Here is a 25668-nt window from a genome sequence, read left to right as displayed (position 1 = left end):
GGGGGACAGTATCCAGGAGAGGGGGGACAGTATCCAGGAGAGGGAGACAGTATCCAGGAGAGGGGGACAGTATCCAGGAGAGGGAGACAGTATCCAGGAGAGGGGGACAGTATCCAGGAGAGGGAGACAGTATCCAGGAGAGGGGGACAGTATCCAGGAGAGGGAGACAGTATCCAGGAGAGGGGGACAGTATCCAGGAGAGGGGGACAGTATCCAGGAGAGGGGGACAGTATCCAGGAGAGGGAGACAGTATCCAGGAGAGGGAGACAGTATCCAGGAGAGGGAGACAGTATCCAGGAGAGGGAGACAGTATCCAGGAGAGGGAGACAGTATCCAGGAGAGGGAGACAGTATCCAGGAGAGGGAGACAGTATCCAGGAGAGGGGGACAGTATCCAGGAGAGGGGGACAGTATGGGACAGTATCCAGGAGAGGGGGACAGTATCCAGGAGAGGGGGGACAGTATCCAGGAGAGGGAGACAGTATCCAGGAGAGGGGGACAGTATCCAGGAGAGGGAGACAGTATCCAGGAGAGGGGGACAGTATCCAGGAGAGGGAGACAGTATCCAGGAGAGGGGGACAGTATCCAGGAGAGGGAGACAGTATCCAGGAGAGGGGGACAGTATCCAGGAGAGGGGGACAGTATCCAGGAGAGGGGGACAGTATCCAGGAGAGGGAGACAGTATCCAGGAGAGGGAGACAGTATCCAGGAGAGGGAGACAGTATCCAGGAGAGGGAGACAGTATCCAGGAGAGGGAGACAGTATCCAGGAGAGGGAGACAGTATCCAGGAGAGGGAGACAGTATCCAGGAGAGGGAGACAGTATCCAAGGCACAATCAGAACAAACACATAATCTGGGGTTAGGAATCCTTCTCCAGTCCATTTCTGTTTCAGTCCAGTTTAATCGGGTTAGATCCCGTTTCATCTAGTCTGTGTCTGGTTTTATCCGGTTTGGGTCAGGCCTGTGAAAGTGCAGGAGCATTCATGGTCCAGACGGTAGGACTGCATGTGCTTCGATCACCATAGAAACAGACATTTGAAATACATTTAAAAGGATTCATTAAAATGATACAAGGTGTCTAACTCCCAGCTGAACAACGGGGTTAGACAGCCCAACCTGGACTAGCCTGGGTACCAATCTGAGCCATCATGCTACTCGTTGCATCTCATAGTCATGCCAAGGAGTTGACAACACAAACAGATCTGAGACCAGGCTAACAGCAACAATATCGGGGCTATAATATTGGTGTTTACGTCTCATCAAGAACACACTGATATCAACCTACACCAAACTCTATGATGCCACTGGTTGTACACACACACACACACACACACACACACACACACACACACACACACACACACACACACACACACACACACACACACACACACACACACACACACACACACACACACACACACACACACACACACACACAGCCTTCAGTCTGCTCTGTCTGGACAGCACCCCAGGATACACACTCCTGCAGACACTGTATCAACACAGCAAACACTCTACAAAACCAGGAGAAGCGAATAAACAGAGGTCGGAATACGGTCGGGCTACGGTCAGAATACGGTCGGTACACGGTCGGGCTACGGTCGGAACACGGTGGGAATACAGTCGGGCTACGGTCAGAATACGGTCGGGCTACGGTCGGAACACGGTGGGAATACGGTCGGGCTACGGTCGGAACACGGTGGGAATACGGTCGGGCTACGGTCAGAATACGGTCGGGCTACGGTCGGAACACGGTCAGAATACGGTCGGGCTACGGTCAGAACACGGTCGGAACAAGGAAACACAGGAAGCGTGAGGGGTCTGGTTGTCTTGGTTACCAGTCCATTGTAATGACTGCGTTGTTGTCTTGGCTTCCGGCCCATTATAATAAAGGCGTGGTTTGGTGTTTACCAGGTGTGGTTGGTTGCAGTGGTTACCAGCCGATGAGGTTGGCCTTGGCCTTCTCTGTGAGCTTGCGGACACGCCCCTTGGAGGAAGTGCCGAAGATGAGGGAGGAGTCTTCAAACAGGAGCTGTCCCTCCTCCTCCTCCTCCGTGTAGCATGCCGTCCGTCGCCCCTGGTTACGCGTACGCATCGAACCCGCCGACCCATCCCCTTCCTGTCCCAGCTCCTCCCCTTCCTTCACATTGACGTTTTCGTCACCCACTGGCGAGTCCCTCACGCGCCGCGATTGTTGCAGAGCCTGGGCGGGGGGAGTGGTCTCGTCATTGATGCGCCGACTGCTCCTCCTCAGTGGGGAAGGGCTAGAAGGGGGAGGGACTTCTACTGTCCTAATGAGTCTCGGCCTATCGCGTCGGCGCAGCGTTCCTGGAAGTCCCGCCCCTAAGTCTGACAGCCCGGTCGATTCCTGGGCGGAGGATGAAGTCCCACCCTCGTCGCCCGTGGATTGGTCAAGCTCGTCCTCGGGGGTGGAGCTTTGCCAGAGGCCCCTCCTCCTCATGACCTCTACTTCCTGTTTGGACTTCCTGCCTCTCTTCTTGCCAGGTGGGCGACCCCTGGGGGCGGGGCTGGGGTCAGGAGTCACCGCTCTAGGTCTCTGCCCTCTACGCCCTGTGAGCAAGCCCGCTGTCACCTGACTCCTGTGACCATTCAGGTGGACAGTAGCCTGGGGGGAGAGGCTACGAGGAGAGGCTGGGGGGAGAGAAGGAGAGAGGGAGAGAGAACGTGAGTTGATGAAGCAGTGGTAGTGCATGTCCTATATAAGACCAAATGATTGCAAATCAATCAAATCAACAAATCAATCAATCAGAGCGGAATCGTACCGGGTGTGTGTCGTACGGGGGTTCTTAGTTTCCGCCGCATGCTCCCACCGCTACCGTCGGTGCTCAGGGACAGTCTAGAACGCTCAGCAACACCGGGAGATGAACTGGAGTTATGACCACGCAACGACCAGGAAGACTCTACTGAGAGAGACAGAGGGAGAGAGAGAGAGAGAGAGAGACACACACAGAGTGAGAGACACAGAGAGAGAGAGAGATACAGAGAGAGAAAGAGAGAGAGAGAGGAAAGAGAGAGTTCTGCAAAGTTATTGAAAGTGGTGTAGGGGGTAAAACATATGACATAATTAAATCCATGTATACTTGGCAATACTTGCAGCATTAACATTGACAAGAAAATAACAGAATTCTAACCAGGGGCGGGGCCTTCGCCAGGGTTGCAATCTGAGCCCTGCACTCTTCAATATTTACATCAACGAATTGGCCACTATTCTAGAAAAATCCTCAGCCCCTGGTGTTAGTCTCCACAATTCAGAGGTTAAATGCCTACTCTTCGCAGATGACCTATGCCTGCTGTCACCCACAGCACATGGCCTACAGCAGAGCCTGGACCTGCTAGACCTGCCAGACCTAGGCCCTGGCAGTAAACCCCAAAAATACTAAAATAATGATTTTCCAGAGAAGATCCAGATCTCAGGGAATTAGACCAAATTTCTCAACTGGTACAAAATATACAGTTGTAGTCGGAAGTTTACATACACCTTAGACAAATACATTTAAAATCAGTTTTTCACAATTCCTGACATTTAATTCTAGTACAAATTCCCTGTCTTAGGTCAGTTAGGATCACCACTTTATTTTAAGAATGTGAAATGTCCGAATAATAGTAGAGAGAATGATTTCTTTCAGCTTTTATTTCTTTCATAACATTCCCAGTGGGTCAGAAGTTTACATACACTCAATTAGTATTTGGTAGCATTGTCTTTAAATTGCTTAACTTGGGTCAAACATTTCAGGTAGCCTTCCACAAGCTTCCCACAATAAGTTGGGTGAATTTTGGCCCATTCCTCCTGACAGAGCTGGTGTAACTGAGTCAGGTTTGTAGGCCTCCTTGCTCGCACACGCCTTTTCAGTTCTGCCCACAAATTTTCTATAAGATTGAGGTCAGGGCTTTGTGATGGCCACTCCAATACCTTGACTTTGTTGTCCTTAAGCCATTTTCCACAACTTTGTAAGTATGCTTGGGGTCATTGTCCACTTGGAAGACCCCTTTGCGACCAAGCTTTAACTTCCTGACTGATGTCTTGAGATGTTGCTTCAATATGTCCACATATTTTTCCTGCCTCATGATGCCATCTATTTTGTGAAGTGCACCAGTCCCTCCTGCAGCAAAGCACCCCCACAACATGATGCTGCCACCCCCGTGCTTCACGGTTGGGATGGTGTTCTTCGGCTTGCAAGCCTCCCCCTTTTTCCTCCAAACATAACGATGGTCATTATGGCCAAACAGTTCTATTTTTGCTTCATCAGACCAGAGGACATTTCTCCAAAAAGTATGATCAGTTTTGGAGCAGTGGCTTCTTCCTTGCTGAGCGGACTTTCAGGTTATGTCGATATAGGACTCGTTTTACTGTGGATATAGATACTTTTGTACCTGTTTTCTCCAGCATCTTCTCAGGGTCCTTTGCTGTTGTTCTGGGATTGATTTGCACTTTTCGCACAAAAGTATGTTGATCTCTAGGAGACAGAACGTGTCTCCTTCCTGAGCGGTATGACGGCTGCATGGTCCCATGGGGTTTATACTTGCGTACTATTGTTTGATGAGCATGGTACCTTCAGGCGTTTGGAAATTGCTCCCAAGGATGAACCAGACTTGTGAAGGTCTACCATTTTTTCTGAGGTCTTGGCTGATTTCTTTAGATTTTCCCATGATGTCAAGCAAAGAGGCACTGAGTTTGAAGGTAGGCCTTGAAATACATCCATAGGTACACCACCAATTGACTCAAATGATGTCAATTAGCCTATCAGAAGCTTCTAAAGCCATGACATCATTTTCTGGAATTATCCAAGCTGTTTAAAAAGGCACAGTCAAATTAGTGTATGTAAACCTCTGACCCGCTGGAATTGTGATACAGTGCATTAAAGGGCATTCTACGCCATTAAAAAATGAATTCAAATTGAAATACATAATAACATTTGGCTAAAACTAACTGAATGTGTCATTGAACTTTATGACAGCGAGGTGTGGGGTTTACTTGCAAAACAAGATTTCACCCAATGGGACAAACACCAGTGACAAACAAAGTGACCCCCTCTCATATCATTACCAGGCCCTGCAATGCCAAGAGCTGAGCAAAGAAAAGAATCCCCTCATCCAACTGGTCCTGGGGCTGAGTTCACTAACACACTGAAGCCTCAGGACCATAACATCCAATCAATCAGAATAAACCAAAATTACAACACAGTCAAAACAAAACTATATTGCTTATTGGGAAACACAAGCACAAACACAAAGCAAAATGCAGTGCTATCTGGCCCTAAATCGACAGTACACCGTGGCTAACTATTTGACCATGGTCACTGATCAAAACCTAAGAAAAACCTTGACAAAGTACAGGCTCAGTGAGCACAGTCTTGCCATTGAGAAGAGTAGACACAGGAAAACCTGGCTCCCTGTAGAGGAAAGGCTGTGCAACCACTGCACAACAGCAGAACCTGAGACAGAGCTGCATTTCCTGACAAAATGTCAAAAATATGAAACAACTTCCTAATTTCCCTAAAATCTCTGATGAGGATAGGCTAGCCGTCCTGTTGGGGGAGAACGCAGAGAGCTGTGGGTTGGCAGCGCACTACATTGCTGCCTGCCATAAGTTGAGGAACAGTGTCTGACAGACCAATCAACCTGCACATGTCCTCTACTGTATGTTTATTGTTATTGTTCAATGTGTTGGTTATTTTGACCCTTGGTTATTGTTGTTACTGTTGTCCCGTTGACAATACTGATAATTATTAATTATGTTCATATTGTAAATCTCCAAAGTAAGCTTTGGCAATATGTACATTGTTACGTCATACCAATAAAGCAAATTTGAAAGAGAGAGAGAGAGATAATTAGGATCTGGCTAAAAATACTTGAATCAGTTATAGAACCCATTGCCCTTTATGGTTGTGAGGTCTGGGGTCCGCTCACCAACCAAGACTTCACTAAATGGGACAAACACCAAATTGAGACTCTGCTTGCAGAATTCTGCAAAAAATACCAAATAATGCATGCAGAGCAGAATTAGGCCGATACCCACTAATTATCAAAATCCAGAAAAGAGCTGTTCAATTCTACAACCACCTAAAAGGAAGTGATTCCCAAACCTTCCATAACAAAGCCATCACCTACAGAGAGATGAACCTGGAGAAGAGTCCCCTAAGCAAGCTGGTCCTGGGGCTCTGTTCACAAACACAAACACACCCCACAGAGCCCCAGGACAGCAACACAATTAGACCCAACCAAATCATGAGAAAACAAAAAGATAATTACTGACACGATGGAAAGAATTTACCAAAAACTGAGCAAACTAGAATGCTATTTGGCCCTAAACAGAGAGTACACAGTGGCAGAATACCTGACCACTGTGACTGACCCAAACTTAAGGAAAGCTTTGACTATGTACAGACTCAGTGAGCATTAGCCTTGCTATTGAGAAAGGCCGCCGTAGGCAGACCTGGCTCTCAAGAGAAGACAGGCTATGTGCACACTGCCCACAAAATGAGGTGGAAACTGAGCTGCACTTCCTAACCTCCTGCCCAATGTATGACCATATAAGAGACACATATTTCCCTCAGACTACACAGACCCACAAAGAATTCGAAAACAAACCCAATCTTGATAAACTCCCATATCTACTGGGTGAAATACCACAGTGTTCCATCACAGCAGCAAGATGTGTGACCTGTTGCCACAAGAAAAGGGCAACCAGTGAAGAACAAACACCATTGTAAAAACAACCCATATTTATGTTTATTTATTTTCCCTTTTGTACTTTAACTATTTGCACATAATATGACAGTTTCAGTCATTTCAATATGTGACAGTGTACTCCTCACCTGCTGCTTCAGTAGTAAAGTTTCAGTCTTGTATATGTGACAGTGTACTCCTCACCTGCTGCTTCAGTAGTAAAGTTTCAGTCTTGTATATGTGACAGTGTACTCCTCACCTGCTGCTTCAGTAGTAAAGTTTCAGTCTTGTATATGTGACAGTGTACTCCTCACCTGCTGCTTCAGTAGTAAAGTTTCAGTCTTGTATATGTGACAGTGTACTCCTCACCTGCTGCTTCAGTAGTAAAGTTTCAGTCTTGTATATGTGACAGTGTACTCCTCACCTGCTGCTTCAGTAGTAAAGTTTCAGTCTTGTATATGTGACAGTGTACTCCTCACCTGCTGTGGAGGGTGTGTGTGTCCTGGTGCAGCGTGTTCGTCCAGGGGTCTGTGGCTCCACCCTCCCATTGACGAGGGGGAGGGGCTGTCTGAAGGGGAGGTTCTGTCTCAGGGAGGGGGGGCGCAGGGGGGCTGCAGCTGGAGCCATGGGAGGGGCTGAGGAGTCTGGTCTAGACATGCCCCTCAATGAGACACGCCTCTTCCTCTCTGGGCTAAAGGAGGGGGGAGATAGAGCCTTGTGATAAACGGTTAACACACTGATGCTAGGTCGCATTAACCAATCACAAGGCTCAAACACACTGATGCTAGGTCGCATTAACCAATCACAAGGCTCTAACACTCTGATGTTAGGTCAGGTTAACCAATCACAAGGCTCTAACACTGATGTTAGGTCAAGTTAACTTCTTATGGCTGCAGGGGCAGTATTGAGTAGCTTGGATGAAAGGTGCCCAGAGGTGCCCAGAGTAAACTGCCTGCTCCTCAGTCCCAGTTGCTAATATATGCATATTATTATTCGTATTGGATAGAAAACACTCTGAAGTTTCTAAAACTGTTTGAATTATGTCTGTGACTATAACAGAACTCATATGGCAGGCAAAAACCTGAGAAGTTCCACTTCCTGTTTGAATTTTTTCTGAGGTGGCAGATTTTCAACCAAGCTCTCATTGAAATTACAGCGAGATATTGATGATGTCAACAGTCAATAGAACTTTGTCTGATGACTCTGCTGTGAAGGGGGGCCGAAGGAGACAGGAATGAGTAATCACTGCCACGAGTTGACCACGCTTTCACATGAGGAGGACCTCCGTTCCACCGCTCATCTGAAGTCAATCTAATTCTCCGGTTGGAACGTTATTCAAGATTTATGTTAACAACATTCTAAAGATTGATTCAGTACATCGTTTGACATGTTTCTACTGACTGTTACGGAACTTTTGGACATTTCGTCACGTTATAGTGGACGCGCTTTGTGACTTTAGAATTGGTTTACCAAAGGCGCTAACCAAAGTAGCTAATTGGACATAAATAACGGACATTATCGAACAAATCAAGCATTTATTGTGGACCTGGGATTCCTAAGACTGCATTCTGATGAAGTTCATCAAAGGTAAGGTAATATTTATCATGTATTTTCTGGTTTCTGTTGACTCCAACATGGCGGCTAATTTGACTATTGTTCTGAGCTCCGTCTCAGATTATTGCATGGTTTGCTTTTTACGTAAAGTTTTTTTGAAATCTGACACAGCGGTTGCTTTAAGGAGAGGTATATCTATAATTCCATGTGTATAACTTGTATTATCATCTACATTTATGATGAGTATTTCTGTTGAATAGATGTGGCTATGCACTATCACTTGATGTTTTTGGAACTAGTGAATGTAACGCGCCAATGTAAACTCAGATTTTTTGTTATAAATATGAACTTTATCAAACAAAACATGCATGTAGTGTGTAACATGAAGTCCTATGAGTGTCATCTGATGAAGATAATCAAAGGTTAGTGATTAATTTTATCTCTATTTCTGCTTTTTGTGACTGCTATATTTCGCTGGAAAAATGGCTGTGCTTATTGTGGTTTTGTGGTGACCTAACATAATCGTTTGTGGTGCTTTCGCTGAAAAGCCTATTTGAAATCGGACACTTTGGTGGGATTAACAACAAGATTACCTTTAAAATGATATAAGACACATGAATGTCTGAGGAATTTTAATTATGAGATTTCTGTTGTTTGAATTTGGCGCCCTGCACTTCGACTGGCTGTTGTCATATCGATCCCGGTAGCGGGATGCAGCCATATTAACCAATCACAAGGCTCTAACACTGATGTTAGGTCAGGTTAACCAATCACAAGGCTCTAACACTGATGTTAGGTCAGGTTAACCAATCACAAGGCTCTAACACTGATGTTAGGTCAGGTTAACCAATCACAAGGCTCTAACACGGATGTTAGGTCAGGTTAACCAATCACAAGGCTCTAACACGGATGTTAGGTCAGGTTAACCAATCACAAGGCTCTAACACGGATGTTAGGTCAGGTTAACCAATCACAAGGCTCTAATCCTCTGATGCTAGTTCAAGTTAACTTCTTGCGACTACAGGGGGTGCTGTTCCGAATTAGCATTTTGTCGTCTCCAAATTAAACTGCCTAGTACTCAATTCTTGCTCGTACAATATGCATATTATTAATTCTATTGGATAGAAAACACTTTCAAGTTTCATACAAAGTTGGAATGATGTCTGTGGGTGACCCAGAACTCTTTCTACAGCGAAATCCATGACAGACAGTGAAAGGTCTGAGAGCGAAGCTCTGATTTCAGATCAGTTTTAAAAGTCTCTGTCTATCCTATGGAACGACACGAACTGCACCCGCCTTCCCCTGGATGTCAGTAACCAATGAGAAGTGGAATGGGCCTTCTGCGTAGCTCTCAGAGGTTATAAAGGACCAAGGAGTGAGGGTAGCCCCCCTTTCGACGCTCGCCTTTACGCAGGAAGACACCTCCGGATGCCATTTTCAAAGGCTCGGTTATCAACGTAAAATGTATCCGTCTGTAATTTAATTCGATATAGGACTTAGAAACATCATAAGGTAGTTAATTTAAACCGTTTTATAGCAATTTATATCCGTTTAGTGCGATTTTGATGCATTTCTATGTGAAGCACCGGGCACATTTCGGGGTCCCGGTCGAACGTTAGCGGGCATTTAGACGGACAAAGGACATCTTTCGACCAAAAGAAGATTAAACCCAAGAAAGAATACATTGCCCAAGAATCTGATGGAAGAACAGCTCAAAGTAAGCAATATTTAATATGATAAATCGTTGTTCTGTCGAAATATTTTAAACGCATATTTCGCCATTTTGTTTGTTATCGCGTCACTTGGCGAACCCTGTATTGAAAAGTAAGGATAATTTTAAAAATGTAAGTCAGCGGTTGCATTAAGAACTAATTTGTCTTTCGATTCCTGTCAACCCTGTATTTTTTAGTCAAGTATATGATTAGCTTTCAATTAAACTAGATCACTCTGATAGATGACGTCAGACATATTGAGGCTTGATTTCCTAGTATTTTTATTGTGTAACCACGGTTTTGTATGGCTAAATATGCACCTTTTCGAACAAACTGTATATGTATGTTGTAAAATGATGTTACAGGAGTGTCATCGGAAGAATTCTGAGAAGGTTAGTGAAAAAATTAATATATTTTGGCGGTGGTTACGTTATAGCGCTCTTTGGCTGGAATCGATGCTCTGGTAACGTTTGCACATGTAGTATGCTAACTTATCGATTTATTGTGTTTTCGCTGAAAAACGCTTAGAAAATCTGAAATATGGTCTGAAATCACAAGAACTGGGTCTTTCCATTGCTATGCTTTGTCTATTTTTATGAAATGTTTTATGATGAGTAAATTGGTCATACACGTTGCTCTATCTAGTAATTCTAGTCGATTTGTGATGGTCGGTGCAATTGTAAACTGTGATTTCTACCTGAAATATGCACTTTTTTCTAACAAAAACTATCCTATACCATGAATATGTTATCAGACTGTCATCTGATGGTTTTTTTTATAGGTTATTGGCTATCAATATCTTAGTTGAGCCGAATTGGTGATAGCACCTGAAGGAGTAAGAAACTGATGGAGTTAGAATAGTGGTGTATTTTGCTAACGTGTTTAGCTAATAGATTTACATATTTTGTCTTCCCTGTAAAACATTTTAAAAATCTGAAATGGTGGCTTTATTCACAAGATCTGTATCTTTCATCTGGTGTCTTGGACTTGTGATTTAATGATATTTAGATGCTACTATCTACTTCTGAAGCTATGCTAGCTATGCTAATCAGTGTGTGGGGGGTGGGGGGTGCTCCCGGATCCGGGATTGATACTCGTGAAAGGTTAACCAATCAGGTACCTTGAGGCTGTGCTGCTGGACGGAGAGTCACTCCTCCTCTTCACCGCATGTCGTGTCTGTCTGTTTGTCTGCCTGTCCGTACTGTGTCTCGCCTGTCTTTCCGCCCCACGTCGTGTCTGTCTGTCTGTCTGCCTGTCCGTACTGTGTCTCGCCTGTCTTTCCTCCCCACGTCGTGTCTGTCTGTCTGTCTGCCTGTCCGTACTGTGTCTCGCCTGTCTTTCCGCCCCACGTCGTGTCTGTCTGTCTGTCTGCCTGTCCGTACTGTGTCTCGCCTGTCTTTCCTCCCCACGTCGTGTCTGTCTGTCTGTCTGCCTGTCCGTACTGTATCTCGCATGTCTTTCCGCCCCACGTCTCGTCTGTCTGTCTGTCTGCCTGTCCGTACTGTGTCTCGCCTGTCTTTCCGCCCCACGTCTCGTCTGTCTGTCCGGCCCGTGCTGGGTCTTCCTGTCCGTCTGTCCGTGGACGGCCTTGTAGTCAGCCAGGATGGAGCTGACGTGTTCCTCAAACAAGGCAGACAGACGCAGACTCATACTATAGATCTACACAGGAATAGGAGTGCATTAACATGTTATAAACAGGAATAGGAGTGCATTAACATGTTATAAACAGGAATAGGAGTGCATTAACATGTTATAAACAGGAATAGGAGTGCATTAACATGTTATAAACAGGAATAGGAGTGCATTAACATGTTATAAACAGGAATAGGAGTGCATTAACATGTCATAAACAGGAATAGGAGTGCATTAACATGTCATAAACAGGAATAGGAGTGCATTAACATGTCATAAACAGGAATAGGAGTGCATTAACATGTCATAAACAGGAATAGGAGTGCATTAACATGTCATAAACAGGAATAGGAGTGCATTAACATGTCATAAACAGGAATAGGAGTGCATTAACATGTCATAAACAGGAATAGGAGTGCATTAACATGTCATAAACAGGAATAGGAGTGCATTAACATGTCATAAACAGGAATAGGAGTGCATTAACATGTCATAAACAGGAATAGGAGTGCATTAACATGTCATAAACAGGAATAGGAGTGCATTAACATGTCATAAACAGGAATAGGAGTGCATTAACATGTTATAAACAGGAATAGGAGTGCATTAACATGTCATAAACAGGAATAGGAGTGCATTAACATGTCATAAACAGGAATAGGAGTGCATTAACATGTCATAAACAGGAATAGGAGTGCATTAACATGTCATGAACAGGAATAGGAGTGCATTAACATGTTATAAACAGGAATAGGAGTGCATTAACATGTTATAAACAGGAATAGGAGTGCATTAACATGTTATAAACAGGAATAGGAGTGCATTAACATGTTATAAACAGGAATAGGAGTGCATTAACATGTCATAAACAGGAATAGGAGTGCATTAACATGTCATAAACAGGAATAGGAGTGCATTAACATGTCATAAACAGGAATAGGAGTGCATTAACATGTCATAAACAGGAATAGGAGTGCATTAACATGTCAGAAACAGGAATAGGAGTGTATTAACATGTCATAAACAGGAATAGGAGTGCATTAACATGTCATAAACAGGAATAGGAGTGTATTAACATGTCATAAACAGGAATAGGAGTGCATTAACATGTCAGAAACAGGAATAGGAGTGTATTAACATGTTATTAACACGAATGAAAGCATTAACGTGGTATGAATAGGAGTGCGTAAACTGGTTATAAACATGAATAGGAGTGCGTAAACTGGTTATAAACATGAATAGGAGTGCGTAAACTGGTTATAAACATGAATAGGAGTGCGTAAACTGGTTATAAACATGAATAGGAGTGCGTAAACTGGTTATAAACATGAATAGGAGTGCGTAAACTGGTTATAAACATGAATAGGAGTGCGTAAACTGGTTATAAACATGAATAGGAGTGCGTAAACTGGTTATAAACATGAATAGGAGTGCGTAAACTGGTTATAAACATGAATAGGAGTGCGTAAACTGGTTATAAACATGAATAGGAGTGCGTAAACTGGTTATAAACATGAATAGGAGTGCGTAAACTGGTTATAAACATGAATAGCAGTGTAATAATGTGTTATAATCATTATGTGTCTCACCCGGGACTTCTTGCTGGGTGTGTAAGCTTTAGAGTTGCTGAAGATGAGACGTACGTCCTGGCAGAGCTCCAGAGGAGAGGTGTACTCCCCCGCACTGAGCATGCTCCGTACCGTCCCGAAGTCCATGGGCGTTTCCACAATGTCCAGGTAGTCCTGTTGGCCAGGCAGACAGACAGTTATAGTTAGACAGGTGTGAAAGAGACAGGCAGTCAGAAAGACTGGTTAGAGAAGGACAGGTATTTACAGGGTACTGCTCCAGGTGGACAGACAGTTATAGTTAGACAGGTATTTACAGGGTACTGCTCCAGGTGGACAGGCTGTCTGAAGGGTTCAGAGTCTTCACACTGGAACAGCAGGTCTAGTAGATTCCTGCAGCGCCGCCGCCAGGGATCAAAGGACCGGGGAAGACCTCGTCTCACACCCCCACCACCCTAACACACAAACACACCGCCATGTCAGCACAACACCAACAATGAGTGGGTATGGTACGTTTACACAGGCATCACAATTCTGATATTTTTCACCCTAATCAGATCAGATCTTTTGCCAATAATTGGGCTGCCTGTGTGTGTGTGTGTTACCTTCTTGTTCCGTGTGGATGTTGCAGGAGCATCAGCATCTTCATCATCATCTTCATCATCCTACAACACCATGGAAACAGAGCATAGATAAATTATATTTAGTTCACACACATGGAGTAGTGACAATGCCAAACACACACCTCATCCTCGGTGTCGGAGAAAGCATTCTTCTTCATGGAGTTGTAGAGAGGAATAATGTCAGGCAGAGTTTGGTCCCTGAGAGAGAGAGAAACTACAGTTATATGCCAGTGTACTATCATTACAGTAACAGTTATATGTCAGTGTACTATCATTACAGTAACAGGTATAACTATAGTAATATGCCAGTGTACTGTCATTACAGTAACAGTTATATGCCAGTGTACTGTCATTACAGTAACAGGTATAACTATAGTTATATACCAGTGTACTATCATTACAGTAACAGGTATAACTATAGTAATATACCAGTGTACTATCATTACAGTAACAGGTATAACTATAGTTATATACCAGTGTACTATCATTACAGTAACAGTTATATGCCAGTACTATCATTACAGTAACAGTTACATACCAGTACTATCATTACAGTAACAGTTATATGCCAGTGTACTATCATTACAGTAACAGTTATATGCCAGTGTACTATCATTACAGTAACAGTTATATACCAGTACTATCATTACAGTAACAGTTATATGTCAGTGTACTATCATTACAGTAACAGGTATAACTATAGTTATATACCAGCACTATCATTACAGTAACAGTTATATGCCAGTGTACTGTCATTACAGTAACAGGTATATGTCAGTGTACTATCATTACAGTAACAGTTATATACCAGTGTACTATCATTACAGTAACAGTTATATGTCAGTGTACTGTCATTACAGTAACAGGTATAACTATAGTAATATACCAGTGTACTATCATTACAGTAACAGGTATAACTATAGTTATATACCAGTGTACTATCATTACAGTAACAGTTATATGTCAGTGTACTATCATTACAGTAACAGTTACATACCAGTACTATCATTACAGTAACAGTTATATGCCAGTGTACTATCATTACAGTAACAGTTACATACCAGTACTATCATTACAGTAACAGTTATATGTCAGTGTACTATCATTACAGTAAGAGTTATATATCAGTGTACTATCATTACAGTAACAGGTATAACTATAGTTATATACCAGTGTACTATCATTACAGTAACAGTTATATGCCAGTGTACTGTCATTACAGTAACAGTTATATACCAGTACTATCATTACAGTAACAGTTATATGCCAGTGTACTATCATTACAGTAACAGGTATAACTATAGTTACATACCAGTACTATCATTACAGTAACAGTTATATGCCAGTGTACTATCATTACAGTAACAGTTATATGCCAGTGTACTATCATTACAGTAACAGTTACATACCAGTACTATCATTACAGTAACAGTTATATGCCAGTGTACTATCATTACAGTAACAGTTACATACCAGTACTATCATTACAGTAACAGTTATATGTCAGTGTACTACCATTACAGTAACAGTTATATATCAGTGTACTATCATTACAGTAACAGATATAACTATAGTTATATACCAGTGTACTATCATTACAGTAACAGTTATATGCCAGTGTACTGTCATTACAGTAACAGTTATATACCAGTACTATCATTACAGTAACAGTTACATACCAGTACTATCATTACAGTAACAGTTACATACCAGTACTATCATTACAGTAACAGTTATATGCCAGTGTACTATCATTACAGTAACAGTTATATACCAGTACTATCATTACAGTAACAGTTATATGTCAGTGTACTATCATTACAGTAACAGGTATAACTATAGTTATATACCAGTACTATCATTACAGTAACAGGTATATGTCAGTGTACTGTCATTACAGTAACAGTTATATGCCAGTGTACTATCATTACAGTAACAGTTATATGCCAGTGTACTATCATTACAGTAACAGGTATATGTCAGTGTACTGTCATTACAGTAACAGTTATATGCCAGTGTACTATCATTACAGTAACAGTTATATGTCAGTGTACTGTCATTACAGTAACAGGTATAACTATAGTTATATACCAGTGTACTATCATTACAGTAACAGGTATAACTATAGTAATATACCAGTGTACTGTCATTACAGTAACAGGTATAACTATAGTTATATACCAATGCACTATCATTACAGTAACAGTTATATGCCAGTGTACTATCATTACAGTAACAGTTACATACCAGTACTATCATTACAGTAACAGTTATATGCCAGTGTACTATCATTACAGTAACAGTTATATACCAGTACTATCATTACAGTAACAGTTATATGCCAGTGTACTATCATTACAGTAACAGTTATATGCCAGTGTACTATCATTACAGTAACAGTTATATGCCAGTGTACTATCATTACAGTAACAGTTATATGCCAGTGTACTATCATTACAGTAACAGTTATATGTCAGTGTACTATCATTACAGTAACAGTTATATGTCAGTGTACTATCATTACAGTAAGAGTGATATATCAGTGTACTATCATTACAGTAACAGGTATAACTATAGTTATATACCATTGTACTATCATTACAGTAACAGTTATGCCAGTGTACTGTCATTACAGTAACAGTTATATACCAGTACTATCATTACAGTAACAGTTATATGCCAGTGTACTATCATTACAGTAACAGGTATAACTATAGTTACATACCAGTGTACTATCATTACAGTAACAGTTATATGCCAGTGTACTATCATTACAGTAACAGTTATATGTCAGTGTACTATCATTACAGTAACAGGTATAACTATAGTTATATACCAGTGTACTATCATTACAGTAACAGTTATATGTCAGTGTACTATCATTACAGTAACAGTTATATACCAGTACTATCATTACAGTAACAGTTATATGTCAGTGTACTGTCATTACAGTAACAGGTATAACTATAGTTATATACCAGTGTACTATCATTACAGTAACAGTTATATGTCAGTGTACTATCATTACAGTAACAGTTACATACCAGTACTATCATTACAGTAACAGTTATATACCAGTGTACTGTCATTACAGTAACAGTTATATACCAGTGTACTGTCATTACAGTAACAGGTATAACTATAGTTATATACCAGTGTACTATCATTACAGTAACAGTTATATGCCAGTGTACTATCATTACAGTAACAGTTACATACCAGTACTATCATTACAGTAACAGTTACATACCAGTACTATCATTACAGTAACAGTTATATGACAGTGTACTATCATTACAGTAACAGTTATATACCAGTACTATCATTACAGTAACAGTTATATGCCAGTGTACTATCATTACAGTAACAGTTATATGCCAGTGTACTATCATTACAGTAACAGTTATATGCCAGTGTACTATCATTACAGTAACAGGTATAACTATAGTTATATACCAGTGTACTATCATTACAGTAACAGTTATATGTCAGTGTACTATCATTACAGTAACAGTTACATACCAGTACTATCATTACAGTAACAGTTATATGCCAGTGTACTATAATTACAGTAACAGTTATATACCAGTACTATCATTACAGTAACAGTTATGTCAGTGTACTGTCATTACAGTAACAGGTATAACTATAGTTATATACCAGTGTACTATCATTACAGTAACAGTTATATGCCAGTGTACTATCATTACAGTAACAGTTATATGCCAGTGTACTATCATTACAGTAACAGTTATATGCCAGTGTACTATCATTACAGTAACAGTTATATGCCAGTGTACTATCATTACAGTAACAGTTATATGCCAGTGTACTATCATTACAGTAACAGTTATATGCCAGTGTACTATCATTACAGTAACAGTTATATGCCAGTGTACTATCATTACAGTAACAGTTATATGCCAGTGTACTATCATTACAGTAACAGTTATATGCCAGTGTACTATCATTACAGTAACAGTTATATGCCAGTGTACTGTCATTACAGTAACAGTTATATATCAGTGTACTATCATTACAGTAACAGTTATATGCCAGTGTACTGTCATTACAGTAACAGGTATAACTATAGTTATATACCAGTGTACTGTCATTACAGTAACAGGTATAACTATAGTTATATACCAGTGTACTGTCATTACAGTAACAGGTATAACTATAGTTATATACCAATGCACTATCATTACAGTAACAGTTATAACTATAGTAATATGTAAGTGTATAATATCTAGTAACAGTAGAGTCTTACTTGATGAAGCTGAGCATGAGGTCAGAGACGAACTTGGCCGTTTTAACGATGAAGGCTCCAGTTTCATTAAAGGTCTGAGCGTTGTGTTCAATATAACGCACCTCCCACATCAACGATGACATACGCCTAGGGAGAGATACTCTGTTACACACAAACACACTGTCCTCCCACATCAACGATGACATACGCCTAGGGGTGGAGAGAGATTAACATGCTGTTCTCATACCCTAACCCTAACCTCCCACATCAACGATGACATACGCCTAGGGGTGGAGAGAGATTAACATGCTGTTCTCATACACTAACCCTAACCTCCCACATCAACGATGACATACGCCTAGGGGTGGAGAGAGATTAACATGCTGTTCTCATACCCTAACCCTAACCCTAACCTCCCACATCAACGATGACATACGCCTAGGGGTGGAGAGAGATTAACATGCTGTTCTCATACACTAACCCTAACCTCCCACATCAACGATGACATACGCCTAGGGGTGGAGAGAGATTAACATGCTGTTCTCATACCCTAACCCTAACCTCCCACATCAATGATGACATACACCTAGGGAGAGATACTCTGTTACACACACACTAACCCTAACCCTAACCTCCCACATCAACGATGACATACACCTAGGGGTGGAGAGAGATTAACATGCTGTTCTCATACACTAACCCTAACCCTAACCTCCCACATCAACGATGACATACGCCTAGGGGTGGAGAGAGATTAACATGCTGTTCTCATACACTAACCCTAACCTCCCACATCAACGATGACATACGCCTAGGGGTGGAGAGAGATTAACATGCTGTTCTCATACCCTAACCCTAACCTCCCACATCAACGATGACATACGCCTAGGGGTGGAGAGAGATTAACATGCTGTTCTCATACCCTAACCCTAACCCTAACCTCCCACATCAACGATGACATACGCCTAGGGGTGGAGAGAGATTAACATGCTGTTCTCATACCCTAACCCTAACCCTAACCTCCCACATCAACGATGACATACACCTAGGGGTGGAGAGAGATTAACATGCTGTTCTCATACACTAACCCTAACCTCCCACATCAACGATGACATACGCCTAGGGGTGGAGAGAGATTAACATGCTGTTCTCATACACTAACCCTAACCCTAACCTCCCACATCAACGATGACATACGCCTAGGGGTGGAGAGAGATTAACATGCTGTTCTCACACACTAACCCTAACCCTAACCTCCCACATCAACGATGACATACGCCTAGGGGTGGAGAGAGATTAACATGCTGTTCTCACACACTAACCCTAACCTCCCACATCAACGATGACATACGCCTAGGGGTGGAGAGAGATTAACATGCTGTTCTCATACCCTAACCCTAACCCTAACCTCCCACATCAACGATGACATACGCCTAGGGGTGGAGAGAGATTAACATGCTGTTCTCATACCCTAACCCTAACCTCCCACATCAACGATGACATACGCCTAGGGGTGGAGAGAGATTAACATGCTGTTCTCATACACTCACACATTCGTCACAAACATTGTTGTCACACGGTACCTGTAGAAGCGGTTCTCCAGCCTGCACCGTATGGTGCTGAGGTCCGTGAGGTAGGCTACTACAGTACAGTAGGAAGGATACGCCTGGAGATCTACTGGGAAGGCAAACGGTACAGCTACATCTAGAGGAGAGGAGAGAGGGGAGAGATGACTTAGAGTGTTAGCTGTGTCTCCACACGCCCCCCAGAGGGACCCTCCAGACGCCCCCCAGAAGGACCCTCCAGACGCCCCCCAGAGGGACCCTCCAGACGCCCCCCAGAGGGACCCTCCAGACGCCCCCCAGAGGGACCCTCCAGACGCCCCCCAGAGGGACCCTCCAGACGCCCCCCAGAGGGACCCTCCAGACGCCCCCCAGAGGGACCCTCCAGACGCCCCCCAGAGGGACCCTCCAGACGCCCCCCAGAGGGACCCTCCAGACGCCCCCGAGGGACCCTCCAGACGCCCCCCAGAAGGACCCTCCAGACGCCCCCCAGAGGGACCCTCCAGACGCCCCCCAGAGGGACCCTCCAGAGGTTATATTATCTGAAATGATTATATTATGTGAAGTGATTATATTATATTAAGTGATTATATTATGTGAAGTGATTCTAGTATGTGAAGTGATTATATTATATTATGTAAAGTGATTATATTATGTGAAGTTGTCACGCCCTGGCCTTCGTTATCTTTGTTTTCTTTATTATTTTAGTTAGGTCAAGGTGTGACATGGGGGATGTATGTGTTTTGTATTGTCTAGGTTTTTTTTGTATGTTTATGGGGCAGTGTCTAGTCTAGGTGTATGTATGTCTGTGGTTGCCTAGATTGGTTCTCAATTAGAGACAGCTGTCTATCGTTGTCTCTGATTGGGAACCATATTTAGGCAGCCATAGTCATTAGGTAGTTTGTGGGTGATTGTCTATGTGTAAGTTGCCAGTGTCTGCACTTATTGTTTGTATAGCTTCACGTTCGTCTGTTTGTTGTTTTTGTTTAGTGTGTAAAGTATAGTGTTAGTTTCGTCTTCGTCTTCATAATAAAAAAGAAGAATGTATTGTTATCACGCTGCGCCTTGGTCCTCCTCACTTAAATGTTACGACGAACGTGACAGAAGTGATTATATTATATTATGTGAAGTGATTATATTATGTGAAATTATATATTATGTGAAGTGATTATAATTTATTTACGTGACATGATTATATTCTGTGAAGTGATTATATTATGTAATTATGTTATTTTGCATGAAGTGATTATATCATATTATGTGAAATTATATATTATGTGAAGTGATTCTATTATGTGAAATTATAATATTATATTATGTGAAGTGATTATAATATATTACGTGAAATGAGTATATAATGTGAAGTGATTATATTCTGTGAAGTGATTATATATAGAGATTATATTATGTAATTATGTTATATTGCATGAAGTGATTATATCATATTATGTGAAGTGATTATATTATGTGAAGTGATTATATATGTGAAGTGAAGTTATAATATTATATTACGTGATTATATTATGTGAAGTGATTATACTATGTGAAATGAATATATTATATGAAGTGATAATATTATGTGAGGTGATTCTATTATATGAAGATATAATATTATATTATGTGAGGTGATTATATTATGTGAAGTGATTATATTATATTTTGTGAAGTGATTATATTATGTGAAGTGATTATATTATTATATGTGAAGTGATAATATTATATTATGTGAAGTGATAATATTATATTATGTGAAATGATTATATTCTGTGAAGTGATTATATTCTGTGAAGTGATTATATTCTGTGAAGTGATTACATTATATGAAGTGATTCTATTATGTGAAGTGATTATATTATGTGAAATTATAATATTATATTATGTGAAGTGATTATAATATATTAAGTGAAATGAGTATATAATGTGAAGTGATTATATTCTGTGAAGTGATTCTATTATGTGAAATTATAATATTATATTATGTGAAGTGATTATAATATATTACGTGAAATGAGTATATAATGTGAAGTGATTATATTCTGTGAAGTGATTATATTATATATAGAGATTATATTATGTAATTATGTTATATTGCATGAAGTGATTATATCATAGTATGTGAAATTATATATCATGTGAAGTGATTACATTATGTGAAATTATATATTATGTGAAATTATTCTAGTATGTGAAGTGATTATATTATATTTTGTGAAGTGATTATATTATGTGAAGTGATTATATTATTATATGTGAAGTGATTCTATTATGTGAAATTATAATATTATATTATGTGAAGTGATTATAATATATTACGTGAAATGAGTATATAATGTGAAGTGATTATATTCTGTGAAGTGATTATATTATATATAGAGATTATATTATGTAATTATGTTATATTGCATGAAGTGATTATATCATAGTATGTGAAATTATATATCATGTGAAGTGATTACATTATGTGAAATTATATATTATGTGAAATTATTCTAGTATGTGAAGTGATTATATTATATTATGTGAGGTGATTATATTATGTGAAGTGATTATATTATATGAGGTGATTCTATTATATGAAGATATAATATTATATTATGTGAGGTGATTATATTATATGAAGATATTATATTATATTATGTGAGGTGATTATATTATATGAAGATATAATATTATATTATGTGAGGTGATTATATTATATTTTGTGAAGTGATTATATTCTGTGAAGTGATTCTAATATGTAAAGTGATTCTATTATGTGAAGTGATTCTATTATGTGAAGTGATTCTATTATATGAAGTGATTATATTATATTATGTAAAGTGATTATATTCTGTGATAATATTATATTATGTGAAGTGATTACATTATGTGAAATTATATATTATGTGAAATGATTCTATTATGTGAAGTGATTATATTATTTGAAGTGATTCTATTATGTGAAATGATGATATTATATTATGTGAAGTGATTACATTATGTGAAATGATATATTATGTGAAGTGATTCTATTATGTGAAGTGATTCTATTATGTGAAATTATGATATTATATTATGTGAAGTGATTCTATTATGTGAAATTATGATATTATATTATGTGAAGTGATTCTAGTATGTGAAGTGATTCTAGTATGTGAAGTGATTCTAGTATGTGAAGTGATTATATTATGTAAAGTGATTATATTCTGTGATGTGATTATATTCTGTGAAGTGATTATATTATGTGAAGTGATAATATTATATTATGTGAAGTGATTCTATTATGTGAAATTATAATATTATGTGAAGTGATTATATTATATGAAGTGATTATATTATGTGAAGTGATTATATATAGAGATTATATTATGTAATTATGTTAAATTGCATGAAGTGATTATATCATATGAAGTGATTATATTATGTGAAATGATATATTATGTGAAATAATTCTAGTATGTGAAGTGATTCTATTATGTGAAATTATGATATTATATTATGTAAAGTGATTATATTCTGTGAAGTGATTATAATATGTGAAGTGATTATATTATATTAAGTGATGTGATTATATTATGTGAAGTGATTATATTATATGAAGATATTATATGAAGTGATTATATTATGTTATGTGATTATATAATATAATGTTATGTGATTATATTATGTTATGTGATTATATTACATTATGTGATTATGTGATGTGATTATATTATGTGAAGTGAAGCCAATGATGAGCTGGATTGAACAATATACGTGATAGTTGTCAGAGTGCGTGAGCTCTGTGTCGTGGTGATTACATCTGTGTCTGTCTCACAGTGATGAGGTCATACCGAGTGTGGTGAGCTCTGTGTCGTGGTGATTACATCTGTGTCTGTCTCACAGTGATGAGGCCATACATACCGAGTGTGGTGAGCTGGTCGATGGCGTTGATGATGCGTTGACACTCGTGGTTCCGCGTGGCGGCGCCCCACTCCCCTTCCAGGGGAACATACAGCAGCTCTCTCTGCTCCTCCTCCGTGAGAGGAACGCTCTGACCCAGCTCCTCTGGAAACACTACTGATGGACCACACATCATCAGAACAACACACTACTGATGGACCACACATCATCAGAACAACACACTACTGATGGACCACACACCATCAGAACAACACACTACTGATGGACCACACATCATCAGAACAACACACTACTGATGGACCACACATCATCAGAACAACACACTACTGATGGACCACACATCATCAGAACAACACACTACTGATGGACCACACATCACCAGAACACACTACTGATGGACCACACATCATCAGAACAACACACTACTGATGGACCACACATCATCAGAACAACACACTACTGATGGACCACACATCATCAGAACAACACACTACTGATGGACCACACATCATCAGAACAACACACTACTGATGGACCACACATCATCAGAACAACACACTACTGATGGACCACACATCATCAGAACAACACACTACTGATGGACCACACATCATCAGAACAACACACTACTGATGGACCCCACATCATCAGAACAACACACTACTGATGGACCCCACATCATCAGAACAACACACTACTGATGGACCACACATCATCAGAACAACACACTACTGATGGACCACACATCATCAGAACAACACACTACTGATGGACCACACATCATCAGAACAACACACTACTGATGGACCACACATCATCAGAACAACACACTACTGATGGACCACACATCACCAGAACACACTACTGATGGACCACACATCACCAGAACACACTACTGATGGACCACACATCATCAGAACAACACACTACTGATGGACCACACATCATCAGAACACACTACTGATGGACCACACATCATCAGGACAACACACTACTGATGGACCACACATCATCAGAACAACACACTACTGATGGACCACACATCATCAGAACAACACACTACTGATGGACCACACATCATCAGAACAACACACTACTGATGGACCACACATCATCAAAACAACACACTACTGATGGACCACACATCATCAGAACAACACACTACTGATGGACCACACATCATCAGAACAACACACTACTGATGGACCACACATCATCAGAACAATAGACTACTGATGGACCACACATCATCAGAACAATACTACTGATGGACCACACATCATCAGAACAACACACTACTGATGGACCACACATCATCAGAACAACACACTACTGATGGACCACACATCATCAGAACAATAGACTACTGATGGACCACACATCATCAGAACAACACACTACTGATGGACCACACATCATCAGAACAACACACTACTGATGGACCCCACATCATCAGAACAACACACTACTGATGGACCACACATCATCAGAACAACACACTACTGATGGACCACACATCATCAGAACAACACACTACTGATGGACCACACATCATCAGGACAACACACTACTGATGGACCACACATCATCAGAACAACACACTACTGATGGACCACACATCATCAGAACAACACACTACTGATGGACCACACACCATCAGAACAACACACTACTGATGGACCACACATCATCAGAACACACTACTGATGGACCACACATCATCAGAACAACACACTACTGATGACCACATCGTCAGAACAACACACTACTGATGGACCACACATCGTCAGAACACACTACTGATGGACCACACATCACCAGAACACACTACTGATGGACCACACATCACCAGAACACACTACTGATGGACCACACATCATCAGAACAACACACTACTGATGGACCACATCACCAGAAACACACTACTGATGGACCACACATCATCAGAACAACACACTACTGATGGACCACACATCATCAGAACAACACACTACAGATGGACCACACATCATCAGAACAACACACTACTGATGGACCACACATCACCAGAACAACACACTACTGATGGACCACACATCATCAGAACAACAGACTACTGATGGACCACACATCATCAGAACAACACACTACTGATGGACCACAATCATCAGAACAACACACTACTGATGGACCACACACATCATCAACACACTACTGATG

General features: G+C 40.6%; 1 protein-coding gene across 1 annotated transcript; it reads right to left on the bottom strand.

Moving 5' to 3' along the window:
* Window positions 1–1371: 1371 nt before the first annotated feature.
* Window positions 1372–23625, bottom strand: LOC120038955 (PH-interacting protein-like; the record flags this gene model as incomplete). Its single annotated transcript, XM_038984496.1, has 11 exons — window positions 1372–2655; window positions 2787–2927; window positions 7170–7381; window positions 11077–11615; window positions 13178–13330; window positions 13471–13608; window positions 13759–13818; window positions 13899–13974; window positions 18047–18172; window positions 19609–19729; window positions 23470–23625. Coding segments are annotated over 11 exons (2441 nt in total), but the record flags the coding sequence as incomplete, so codon positions are not given.
* Window positions 23626–25668: the final 2043 nt, after the last annotated feature.

Source organism: Salvelinus namaycush, unplaced genomic scaffold (genome assembly GCF_016432855.1).
Source record: "Salvelinus namaycush isolate Seneca unplaced genomic scaffold, SaNama_1.0 Scaffold2448, whole genome shotgun sequence".
In the NCBI taxonomy this organism is placed as follows: Eukaryota; Metazoa; Chordata; class Actinopteri; order Salmoniformes; family Salmonidae; genus Salvelinus; species Salvelinus namaycush.
This window is presented reverse-complemented; position numbering and strand designations above follow the sequence as displayed.